General features: G+C 32.0%; 1 protein-coding gene across 1 annotated transcript in view; it reads left to right on the top strand.

The window, feature by feature from the left end:
• LOC108915754 overlaps positions 1-13,651 on the top strand; it is a 54,593-nt gene that overhangs the window by 29,436 nt on the left and 11,506 nt on the right. The window contains exon 3 of the mRNA XM_018721879.1: positions 7,797-7,955. Within this exon, the coding sequence (XP_018577395.1) occupies positions 7,797-7,955 (159 nt within the window). The remainder of the gene's footprint in view (positions 1-7,796; positions 7,956-13,651) is intronic.

Raw genomic sequence — 13,651 nt, 5'->3', positions numbered from 1 at the left:
AGAATTTCTCAATATTTTTACTAGATTGATTTTCGACCTTATGTACTTTGGAGATAAGTGCCAAAAAATGGCTTCTTTGCCATGACCTTAAATATTGCGATATTTTGGCAATATTAGAAATATTTAAGAAGTTTTCAAACCCCAAGTGACAAACTAATAGAATTATAGAATTTATATACTTAAATTTATAGAACAATATTGACTTTTATAGTAATTAATAAATTCAAATTATATCAATGTTACTGAGTAGCCCCGCAACAGGATATCATTCAAGAAAAGTTTGGTTAAGAGTACGTCTACAATAAACCACTTGAAGAAAAAAATACTCGATAAACACACTGACACAGTACAACACCAAGAAAAACAATAAAGATACTTAGTAGAATTAGAAAATGCCAAGATTAAACAAAACAAGAGAAAATGCGCTAATGATGACAGTGATAACATATCAACAATATAGTTCATATGGGGCTTCCTTCAACTGCAAAGAAAATGGAAATGTTGTTTTCTTAACAGAAGATATTTTTTAATCAAGAGTGTCCCAAAATTTACGCAAGAAGTAATTTTGATAGAAAACACAGTTTTTAAGAAAAAAATGTATTAATTCATAAACTATAGAGTATAGGATTACGCATGGAATAGCATATTGGGTAAATGGCCTCCACGGCATTGCTGGGATATACGTCCTCTTTTGTCTAAATTTTCCATGACCGCTTTGCATAAATGCGGTTGAATTTCATTGATACAGCTCTCAATTTCTTCCTTCGAAGCGTTGGGCTTGTTGGCATAAACCTTAGACTTCAATATACCCAAAGAAAAATATCTAACAACGTTAAATCGCATGATTTCAGCGGCCAATTTTGTTCATCAAAATGGGAAATTACACGACCAGGGAATGACTCATGCAGTAATTGAATTGTTTCTCGCTCTGTATGGCATGTGGCACCGTCTTGTTGAAACCCTATGCCGTCTACATGCATATCTTCTCTTATATCTCAATTTAGGCACAAAAAAATGGATTATCATGTTTCGATGGTGAGAACCATTAACTGTTATTGCCCGATCAGCCACATTTTAGAAGAAGAATTATCCGATGATGTTTCCAGCCCACCCAAAATCCACACCAAGCAGTATGACTGACATGTTGCGGATGCATTTGTTTGTGAACAATCATTTGTAGATTTTTCGGAACCCCAAACGCGACAATGAAGATCGCGCATCGCTGAAGATTAATTTTGTTCGAAAAATCAGCATCCACTTATTCCATAATCCATTCAACGAACTCTCTTCGCTCTGAGTGGCCAGTAGGCTTCAATTCTTGTATCAATTGAAGTTTGTATGCATGAAGATGCAAATCTTTCGTGAGAATATGCTGTAGAGATCTTTTCGAAATGTCCAATTCTTGACCACGGTGACGAATTGATGTTCCTGGGACAAAAATATGCTTTTTACATTGTTATGTGTTTTATGAAGCTTTAACTTCTCAGTTTTTACTATGCACTCTCAATGTACATATGTACAGTGTGTCCCCGGATTGCCATAACTACTTTTGTAAGAAAAATAATTTTTTATTTTTCGACAGTCATTCTTTATAAAAATGTTTGTTTGTCCTGAAACTTCGAAAACCAGTTTCAGAATACGGGGCATTCACAAAATTGGAAAAACCAAAATTACTTCAAGAGTAAAGCGACCTCATTTTAAGGACTTCTACAAAATATTATTAATAAAAGTTGTTTCTAATACTAAGAAAAGCTCAAATATCTAATACTGATAAATTCGGATGAACTTCATAAAATTGATTTTTTTTTTCTTCCAAATCTTATAAGCGAAATTTTAAAATTCTTTGGACATGCGATTTTATCGTCACCCCCACTTTAGAATTTTATTCTCTGAAGGCTTTTTAGTTTATTTTTTAACAACTTGATTACCCGAATATACACGGTGTGCTAAAAATATGGAAATTAAAGGAACATTTTATAATAATAACCGCAATTCTAGAAAAATACTGCTTATCACAATATCGTTCAATGTGAAGTCCTCCAGCATTAACACATTTTTCCATTCGTTCGCCAAATTCGTCGTAAACATTGTGAATAAGGTTTTTTAAAATGTCAATATCATCCTCACAAAAAATAATCCATTGCTGTAAGGTCTGGAGATCGAGCTGGCCAGTATATGGACCCATAGCGACCTATCCATTTGCTGGGAAAGTGTTGATGAAGACAATTTCTAACAAGCATTGTACTGTGTGATGTACAACCATGATGTTGGAATATCATATTGCTCCTTGATTGTAAGATATGGCGCGTACCAAAGATTAACTTTTTTAAATTCTGAAAATTACGGTTTCTCATTATTTCTATCACCTATTAGTTGTGAAAACTCAAGATGAAACAAATCATCTCCTTCTTGTAACTTATGGATAAATGACGGTTTAAACGCGATAAATTTATTACCGGATAGAATACTTTGTACATGGCTTTTAGATATACCACCCAACTCTTCGGTTCTTGCTCTTAAAGGAAGTTTTGATATATTACATACTGATTCGAACACTAAAACTGTTGCAGCATCATCTTCATTGTACTACTTTTTGGGCTTTTTTACATTCTTCACATCACTAGTCTCATCAAACTTACGCACCAAATCTTAATGCATTTACAGAAACACGTACTGCAGGAAATTTTCTGTTAAACATTTCTATTGCACATTTATAAGACACTCATCTAATGCCATAACACTTAATTCAATAAATACGCTGTTGCAAGGTAAGCATCTTTCGTGAGTTTAGTAACACAACAATAGCATAAATTGACAGGGATGTCATCTAGACAATACTGACAACTGCCTATTGATTTTTGATTCAGAAATAATAGCGATAATCTTATAGTCAATATTTTATGTTTTAAAGTTATGAAACAAATTTCGCGCATATTTGTCTCATATTGGGAGAAAAGAAAATGAATTTTATAAAGTTCAACCGAATTTGTCGATATTCGATATTTGAGCTTTCCTTAGTATTAGAAATAACTTTTATTTTTATTTTGTAGATCCTTAAAATAAGGTCGTTTTACTCTTGAGGCAATTTTGGATTTTTTCAATTTTGTGAACGCTCCATATAAATATTTAGTTTTCTGAATCTGGTTATCGAAGTTTCAAGACAAGCAAAAATTTTTATAAAGAACGACTTCTTGTTGAAAAAATTTTTTTTACAAGAGTAGTTAGTATACTTTAATAACTGAGTTAATCGTCATGTGACGCAATAAAGTTTTTGAGTCTAAAAATGAACTGCAAGTTTTTGATAATCTATAGTATGTGTAATATGGAGCTACAGAACAATCTTAGATATGTTTCAACTGAAAATAGTTCATGCTATTTTAGTAGTTCTGAATCATCGAGTAATATTGAACATAAAAAGTCTAAACTAATGAGCATAATCTAGTCACACGGCTCGTCAGAAAATTTTAGGACACGATCAGAAAAAGCACAAAGTATATTCTACTAGGGACTTCCCGTTACTCCTTTTGATGACTGCAAGGAGACTAGGAGCCGTTAAACCTGAATACCTTGATCATGAAAAACTAATACCTAGATTAAAAAAATTGCCTTTTTGATGAAAGTTCTTGATGACTTCAGGAAGACTTACGCACTGAAACCTTCGCTATATCTCTCGGCTTTAGATTCGATATTACTCGATGATTCTGAACTACTGGAATAACATCCAATCGAAACACATCGAAGATTGTTTTGTAGTTCCGGGCAACAATACTCGAGATTTTCAAAAACTGGCAGTTTAAGTTTCAGGATCTTGCGGTCATGGTATTCAGGTTTCATGGTTTTTAGTTTCTCTGTAGTCACCAAAAATGATAACCAAAAGTCCCCAGGTCTCTGTAGTTTTCTGAGTATTATTACAAATTTCATATCTACCTAGGTTTTAGGTTCAGGGTTTCTAGATTCAATATTACTTAAAAATTGTGGAGTACCGGTTTTTTTTTTGACTATTTCTAGATGGATAAGAGCCTTATTTTGCTGAATATATTGATATTTCGAAAACTGATTTTTCACTCCCTTTTCCAAAATATAAAGATGATTTTGAGCTGTCAAACGTGTTTATATGTTTCTTCAAGTTTTAGACAAAAGGGAGTAAATATGACGTGGGACGTCTCTATATACCTATTTTTATCCCTTAAAGTTTGTACACCTACTCGTGGGACACCGTGTATATTCGGTGGAAACAGCTCCCGCTCGTCGCCCATAACTCAGACCGGCGTAATTTTCTATGGAACGGCCGGCGGTCATGTTTGTGCAGCCGGAAAGTATGGGCCGCGATAAGACATGTTCCGTCCCTATCAGCAGTCGACCGACGAGCACGAAGCGTGGTCGCCGTGGCGATTCCTGCAGTGATGACTCGGTAATGCAGATGATGGGTTATGTGCCTTCTGTGCACGCTATTCGGTGCTCGTTTTTTTTTTTATGAAGTGGCAATGACGTTGCTTTGTCATGCGTTTTCACATACATATTCTTAAAAAAAATGGTAACATCAAAACGGCTTTTAATTATGGAGGATCATCCAAAATGTATGTTACAGGGTGGCCCAGAACAGGTGGTTAGAGCAATTAGGAAACCACAAGCGAGAATCTTTATGGCATGGTGTTATAAGTATTTGAGTAAAAAGTCCATCATGTTTACTGCCGATACCGTAAGAGATGTGATGTCATCGAAGACATTTCATTTTCACACATTTTCTCTAAGAAACGGGTTTGCAGCAAACGATTTAACATAGTATTTTCAAAAGAACCTTCAGCTATGACACTGGCATATAGACGTTTTTCTGCACAAGAACCTTCGTTGTAGGTACGTAGCGATTTAGTTTTTGGAAAGCTTAATGAAGAGTAATTCTGATAACACATCAAAGAAAAATGCGTTTAAAATGTATTGATCGATGATTTTGTATTTTATGATGTATTTTACAATAATAAATGGGTTTTGTGTAATGGCAATCTGCGATGTCAACAAATTTTCTAACAAACAAAAAAAAATTTGAAATATTCACAAAAGAACATTTGTAGTACATGGGGACGAAGCTCCATCATATTTTAATATAAAATATTGACCAAGAAAGTTTTGATAGGGTCATGAATCCATTGAAGATAATGATACAAAGTGCGAGACCTCCAGACGTAACCAATGCTGATGTTTGCGTTTAAGTGGAAACAATGATTTCTGAAAACCTTTCTTTGAAAGTGCCTACTAGTGCTATCTGAACATATCTGAACCAAGCATTTCGGCATGGGCATGGTAAACTAGGCATGAGTAAAATTTTAACAAGGTGGGTTTCAGAATTGTTGATTACTGTACAAACACCTGCTTCGCTAACAAATTTATTAAAATTATTTGAAATCTTTGGGTGCGGACCTTAACTTTCTTCTAAGATTGTCAGACGCGATGATATGCAGAACAAAATTGGAGCCAAACAGAAACAGTTCTTGTTAAATATATGCCTAAGGTCACTACAATAACGGAAATAGGTTAATAAAATTACGCATGGCTATTGACCAAAAACGTCCTGGTTTGTGTCACAAGAATGTGATTCTTCATAAAAATGCGTGAATTCACAAAGTAACGTAAGCTTAACCCATCTCCCACAACTAGAACTTCTCTTAGCTGAAGAACCTACTGTAATAAAATAAACTACCACGTTAATTCGGCAAAACCGAATACGTCATATTAGGTTTAGTGTATGTGCAGAGTCTAACAGAACCGGCGCGGGGGTCGGTGGCCTTCACAACTGACTCGCGTTTTGAACTGTTCAGTTATTTATGGAAACTTGTAGTAGTTGGTGTCGCGTCAACACCTTTCTTTTTTACGTCAGCTCTAAATTGTATTCGCCGTGTGTATTCAAATAACTATTTATAAATAGTAACATAAATTTATATTAATAATTATTAGTTGAAGTAAAATGCCAAAGGAGAAAAGAAATCGACGGGAATTATTTGAAATGTGGTTTGACAGTGATCCCGAAGGTTATAGGGACATACGTATTAAAGGAAATGACCTGTTTTGTACTGTGTGTAAACGCATTATAAATTCTTGTTACAAAATTAAAATGACATGACATTTGAAAAGCCCTTCCGTAATTCAGTAAATAAATAGGAATCACATGGACTATCCGTAAATGAACAGTTTAATATAATGGATGATGTACAAAAAATATATAAGATGCCAATAAATAATATATGCTTAGTCAGTAGTACGATAAAAATGCGAAGAGTGTTGGAAAAAATTCAGGATACACCATTTTGGAAAATATATGTAAAGTTTTATCTGGTACATATCAGGAGTTACCAGCAAATATATTTATATCGTTCAACAATTTTTTATATTGCCCATTGTCAACAGTAGACGTCGAACGGTCATTTTTCCTACACAAGTTAATATTAAGTGAAAAACGTCGCCGTTTCACTAAAGAAAACTTAGAAAAGCACGTAGTAATATGTTTTAGCTTCTTCCAATATGCCACGGAAGCCTTTTCTCAATACTACGGTTTATCGGGTAAGTGGTGTCATTTAAATTTATACTGTAAACATATTAATATTTTCATTCGTAATCTGACTACGGTCCTGTTAAACTCCGTGCTGCACTAAGCCTAGTCATAATGGGCAGTATACATAAGTGTTCCTTATAAAGTTATTTATTTCAGTGTTTAGTGAGTGCATTTTTGTGTATTTTTGACTGATATGAAAAAGCATGTATACGAATCAAGAAACAGTTGACATGGTTATAGCCTACTTTTGTCTGGAGAAAACGATGCAATTGCTAGAAGACCATATCAGATGGATTATCCCGACCGGCAACTACCGTATAAGAAAATGTTTGCAAGATTGGTTCAACATTTAAAAGATTAAGGGAGCTTTAAACACCAATACGTTAAAGTTAGACGGGAACAAACTCAGAGAGTGATTTTGGAAACCAAAAATTTTAAACGCCGTGGAAGAGGATCCTGGTACCACTACTCGAAGATTAGCTGCAAAATTTGTGTAAAATGCTGCAAAAATCAGTTGAGTAAGAACAAAGATTACTTGTTAGGTACTATTTCATAGTTTATCTTATTTAAAAGAATTAAATTTTCTTTATGTGGTATGATAGGGCTCCTGACAAACATTCAAAGCTCTAAAGAGCAGTAGCTTGCGGCGGATGGTTTGGAAATTTGCCAAATTTTTTATTTATATCTCTTTGATATCTTTCTATTTTTTCTTCACATATCTTCACTTTTTATGAGATTAGACACCAATGCATACCACAGTTTCCAAATGTGTACGCACTGCAACTAACGGCCGTCGTTGTTTGAGGTCACACTACCTTGTCCAGTGGTAGGATATGAAGATTACGAAAATAAGAAAAATTTAGTTTTCATAACGAAATTTCAGAAAACTTGTGATATGTGTTTCTAAAGGTTAAAGGTAGCCTCCGTATAAATATAACTCCCATTCAAAATTACACCCTTAATATAAATAAGCGTGAGCATGTTTGTAGCTAAAAACCTCACAAGTGAGGGAAAAATTCCACTTGAGACTAATTAAAAATGCGATTAACTAAGTGAGTCATGACGCCATGTATTAGAATAATGTGACATATACAGCAAAAGAGTAGTTAAAGGTGTGACTTCAAGTAACAATTAATTTTGACAGCTCGTGTTCTGGCGTGAGCGTCTTTTATTCACAAACTTGTACAAGATTTTCAAACCCTCGCGAAATGTAACATTTTTCTATTATTTATGTCATGTCTTATTGTTCCAGATCTGAAGGTACTGTAACCCCATCGCCAACGTCTGTAACAGAGGATAGTTCTAATACTGCACGTCAAGTACTTGAATTGGAACGCGAAGCTTTAGAATTGAGAAGAGAACTACAAGACACGCGAGCAAAAAAGGAAGAATCTGAACAAAAATTATTACAGTAAGTAATTGTGTTGTCCAAAGCGATGTACTATAAATATGTATACAGGGTGTCTCATAATTAGCTGCCAACCCTGAACAGGCCGATTCTATGATCAAAACTAAGTAAAAAAGTTCATATGAACATGGGTCCGGAAATGCTTCCTAAGGGCACAGGGACCTATTGAAGAGGGAGGATGGAAATAATTTTTTTGCAATATCTCTCAATCGCGTTGTGATAAATGAATGAAATTTGGTATACATAGCTAAATTTTTATGAGCAATTTGATGGACTAATCCATTTATTTCCACAAGGTCCATTGGGGTGGGTACGGGGGGCCCTTGGTACTTTGTGTGTGTAACTTTTTCATCTTTGACTTTTTAACAAATTGGACAGCAAATTCTGTTTCTCCGAACTGTTTTACGTTAAAAAGGTACTCTTGTTTCAAATTGTTATCTTTAACGGTTTCTGAGAAAATCGCTCTTGAATTAATCCCACTTTGGTCAATTTCATAGTAATTTAAACAAAAAAAATTTTTTTGTTTAAATTTAATCTAATTTTAATAAAAAAATTATAAAAAATTAAATTAAATAAAAATTAATCCTTTAAATGGAAAAGAGAGGAAAGGAAAATGATTATTATTATTTTTTGTTTAAATTACTATGAAATTGACCAAAGTGGGATTAATTCAAGAGCGATTTTCTCTTTTTTAAATATAAAAATGCTACATTCACATTAATATACATGGTGATTCATAAGTTGGGTCATATTTTTTAAAACTGTGGGGAGCTACTCAAACAAGAATTACTTTTTTTAAATAACTTCAAAATAAGGCAGCTGTAGCCTTCCATAGTTGTAAAAAATTGAAGGCGAGCAAAATTTAAGGTCTATCGCCGGTATATTCAAAGTAAATGGTACATAAATCTAATATTCACCGCTTTTTTGCTAATGTTTTTAATTTCTTGTCTTGTGTGTTTGTGACAGTTCTATCGCGGATTTTAAACATAGTTTTTGGTTAAATAGTTTCATTTTAATGACAGTAATAAATTAAATGACATGTTATGGAGACGTCATCGGAGTACCACTGCTCTACCCCAGCTACACGCGAAAAATTTCTCCTCCTTGCATGCAGATTCACCTCTCACCGCGCTCATTTGTTCCGATTGTGGAGTAGGAGGCATAGAGACACTGGTGATCTGAGGAAGAATATCGTGGAAAGCGTGCGAGGAGCCTTAAAGTACTGCAAAACCAGCATTGGGAGAAACAAATTCTGAATCTTATTAACGAAGACCCAATAACAAATCCATTCTTTTTACAAGTTCAGCCTTATAGTCACATTTTGATTATGGACGAGGCTACATTTACTTCAAATGGAGCTGACAGTTTTCGTAATATTCATGTTTAGTCTTTAGCACAGTTAAATATAACTAACCTATCTGTTATGAATTCAACTATTTTGTTTTATTATTTACATTCTCATAATTCTGTCGAATTTCAAAACTTATATACATAAAATTTCACTTTAAAGAAATCGATTTTCCTGCATTGATTTTCAATAATTTCAATAAGAAACTATTTGGAATATCTGGAAATGTTTAGGAAAGTACTGAAACGTCTTACGATAATCAGATATAAAAAATAATTTTATTCCATTCAAGATAATGAAGAAGAATTATACCAAAATTTCAGAAAACAATGACAATTATTTATTGTCAAGCAATGAATTTTTATATTTCATAACTGACACTCGTAATATTTCAAAAAACCGTTTAATAATTTTAGTACTTATACAGCATATAATTTTTCATTAAGGGCTTGCAATTGAAATTGTATTATTTTCTGCTGTTTATATAAATTTATACATAAAAAAGTAATTACATATTATCAATTACTTTCGACTGTCCTCAAGACTGATATCTGACCCACCCTCTATTTGCGATAGTCTTGTATCAGATACAATCACCACTTGAACTTAAATTTTTGAACCTTCAGAGCTGTATCTGGTACGTTTCTATAGTTATCATTTTACTGTAAATTTAATAAATGGGATACCAACTTAAATAACAAGCAGTAAAAAACTCAAACATTTTATCACAATAGATATTCAAGGAAACAACTTATTTTTATCTTTTTAGATAATTATTAATTAATATGGATGAAATATAAAATGTTTAATGTACAGGTAAATTCACTTTTTATAATTACAACTTTAATCATCTATTGATTTCGCTAAAATAATTTCATTTTGTGCCCTACACCTTTTCAACATCCTTCATCTCCCTTTAAGGAATTAAGCCATTGAAAAACAAAATTGCTCTGGTTTCTATTTATTCTCAAATTACGTAAGTCATTTCTTTTGTACTTTGTATGAAGTGTACGAATATAATGTTCTACCGATTTTACAAATTACTATGAAAGTAGATTAATCAGAGCATCTGTAAGGGGCTCTGATAATTTGAAGATAGTTTCTACGACACTAGAAACTTCTCAGAATTTTATTTTTTTTTCAATAATACTAGAGCGAAAAGATTTGCGAAAAATTGATTTAGTGCCTGTGTAACTATTAAACAAAGAAATGCATAATAAAATATTTACTATTTTAAGAAACAAAGAATAGAGAACAATTAAAAAAACATCACAACAAATGTTCAAAATACTTCAAACTACTCTCCTAATCATACCGGAGTTGTGTTTAAACATTTCTCAATTTTTTTTAATGATCCTTTTCAAAATTTCAGGAGTACAATTTTATGAACTATACACCTGTTATTTAATAAATTACTAAACGAAATAATCCATAGGATTTACATTAATTTAAGCAATGGGGCCGATATCAGGTTGTGACTTGTGAATGATGCCAATTTAAAATATTGATACATTCCGGACTCCTTAATCATAAATTTAAATTGTCTTGCTCTTTTACCCTGTTTACCTGCAGTTGAAGTGTCTTCAAAAGTACCCATTCTCCTCAAAAACTAATCATTTAATTTATTAATAGAAGAGACCTTTTTGCTCTAGAATAAACCGTTAATTTTTTTAAAATATATTCATTTTAAAAAATTTCCAGTTGTCTTAGTTTGTTGTAATGAGAGCCCCGTACAGACGTCTATGATTCATGTGTTTTTTATTCGTACAATTCATGCAAAATTAAAAGTAATGACTGGAAGTTTAAGAATTTTTTTTCTCAAGTGTTTATATCTGTCTATGAGGAAACTTCTGGAGAAAATGACTCACAAAATGACAATATTTTGCCTAGATCTATCGATGGTCGAAGTTTTCGTGATAAAAAGTAAATCACATAGTATATTGCAGGTGTAATTCAATGCTGGATGGGGTCTTAATCTGCATTGTAGTATAGTTTTCTACAATATCATTAATATGAAGTTGCCTTTAGTATCTAAATAAATGTTGGTTCCAAATGAATATGTGACTTTAACAAATGAGAATTTTAAAAACATTTTAAAACTTGAATTAGCTTAACATCTTTTGTAGTAAGTGATGTTTCTTGCTATTTTTTAATTTGACTATAGATTAAGACGAAAATGGATTTTGTAAATGGTGTCTCAAGGAAAAATGAATTACAGTACTCTGTATTTGCAAACATCATATCTTTCATATCAGAGACTTAAGGAACACCATGTATAAGTTTATATTATTTATTTTTTATCTAGTTTAGCAGTTCAATCAAAAACTGACCAGAAATCTACTCTCATAGTGATTTGTAAAATTTCACTTCTTATTCGTTCATACAAAGTTTAAAAAAATGTCTCTCGAAGTATAAGAATATTTTTTTCAAGCGCTTATATCTGTGAGGAATCTTCTGGGGAAAGTGTATACCACAAAGTAACATTATTTTGCTGAGATTGAAGTCATAATGCAAAGTTGCATGGACCTCCAACTTTATATAGTATAGTTTTCTATTATCATTGATAGCTTGTCTTTGAAGTTGCTTTTTAGTATACCTAAAGGTTGGTGTCAAATTGAATATATGACTTCATCTAATGAGAATTGGAAAAACATTTTTAGGCTTATTTTAGCTTTTTAAAATTAAGTTTGGGTAAAAGAAGTTTTTGGGTATTTCATCATAGATTAAGATAACAGATTTTGTTAATGATATTTCAAGAAAAAATATTTATTGTACTCTGTATTTCGAAAGAATCATTCTTTCATGTAGAAGTACTTAGGGAACACCCTGTATTTTACATTTTTTGTTTTTTGTTTAAAGTATAAGTAAATGACTAATCAAAAACTGTCCAAATATTTTCCTCAAAGATTTTATATCTTATTTTGAAAAATACATAGATTACCATTGAAATTATTTCTTATATTCTATTTACTTAAATTTATTTTATTGTTAGACTACAAGCAAATTATGAGATGGCTTTATGGTAAGATTTAAGAATTATAAATATACGCTTTTGTATGTTGTACCCTGTCTAATAACTCCTCTTTTTAATTATTATTATTTTTATAAAATTACTGTTTGAGCGATAAAAGTTCAAAATAGGGATAATTTTTCGCGCTCTAATCCATAATTACGTATAAAGACACTAAATGTAATTCGAATTTAAAATTTACTTTAAAGCTGTTTTGATTATCCCAGCAATTATATGATATACAGCATATCATTGTGAATCAATGTCGTTGACTTCTTTTGTTTCTTATCACACTTAAACGACTTTATTTCCTTTTATTATCGATTTCATTTTCTAATCTATTACAATTTACTATTCTTTGAACTTGCTTATCTTGTTATTTGAACTTTGTTTGTGAGATATTTTCCTAATTAGTTTCCATATCTCAGGGTCCTTCGATGAATCAGACTGACGGAACATTTCTTAATTGATATGAAGATAAAAATCTGTATACGTACTTACATTTCGATATTGTTCCCGGATATTCTTCAAGCTATATTAGTAAAGTAATCACAAGTAATGAAAATAATTAGTTATTAGATGAAGTATTTATTTGGTAATTTTTAATTTAACACTTCAAATTTCTTATAAAATTTGCCCAACAACATGTAATAAGGTCATAGTCGTCATTTTAAAAAGAAATGACGTATCTCTTTTAAACTTTCAAGATTCGCATACATTATCGAAACATTGTTCTTTAGTACGAGATACGCCTAAAATTCTGCATTCGCCATAAACCATCATATTTTCGGCATCAGTATATTGAACCACAATGAGTTTTTTGTTAAAGTGCGAACAGGAAACTCACTCACAATTTACTGTTTATTTGACAATTTTATAAATAAGTCGCAAAAATCTACTAGATTGGATATAATACGCACTATTATGATATCTAACGAATTAGACCAAGCAAATTAAATTTTTACTCGAAAAAAGTCCTATCAGCTGGAGGAACATAATACAAGAATTTCTCGTCTCGTGAGTCAAAAACTTTTATTAGCTATTTAAACAAATATGTGAGGAAAACAGTTTTTTCACTTTGCAGGGAAAACCATCAATTTTAGGGAAAAGTGACTCATAGACAGCTTATAGGGAGTAAAATTATCTACAAAATGAGACTGGTTAAATTAAAATCGGTTAATAAACAAAAAAGTTATTGCAAAAAAACAAAAAAAGTGCCCATTTTTTCATTTGTTTATAACTATCGCATTTATTGTTAAAATTTTATAAAACCTATGACAAGTTGAGGGTTTTGTCATACTTTAAAAGTGTGCCAAAAGTGGGCGCTGTAGGTGCAATAGT

This window comes from Anoplophora glabripennis, unplaced genomic scaffold (genome assembly GCF_000390285.2).
Source record: "Anoplophora glabripennis isolate ALB-LARVAE unplaced genomic scaffold, Agla_2.0 scaffold39, whole genome shotgun sequence".
NCBI lineage: Eukaryota > Metazoa > Arthropoda > Insecta > Coleoptera > Cerambycidae > Anoplophora > Anoplophora glabripennis.
The sequence above is the reverse complement of the archived record's forward strand: the minus strand, read 5'-3'. Positions and strand labels throughout refer to the sequence as shown.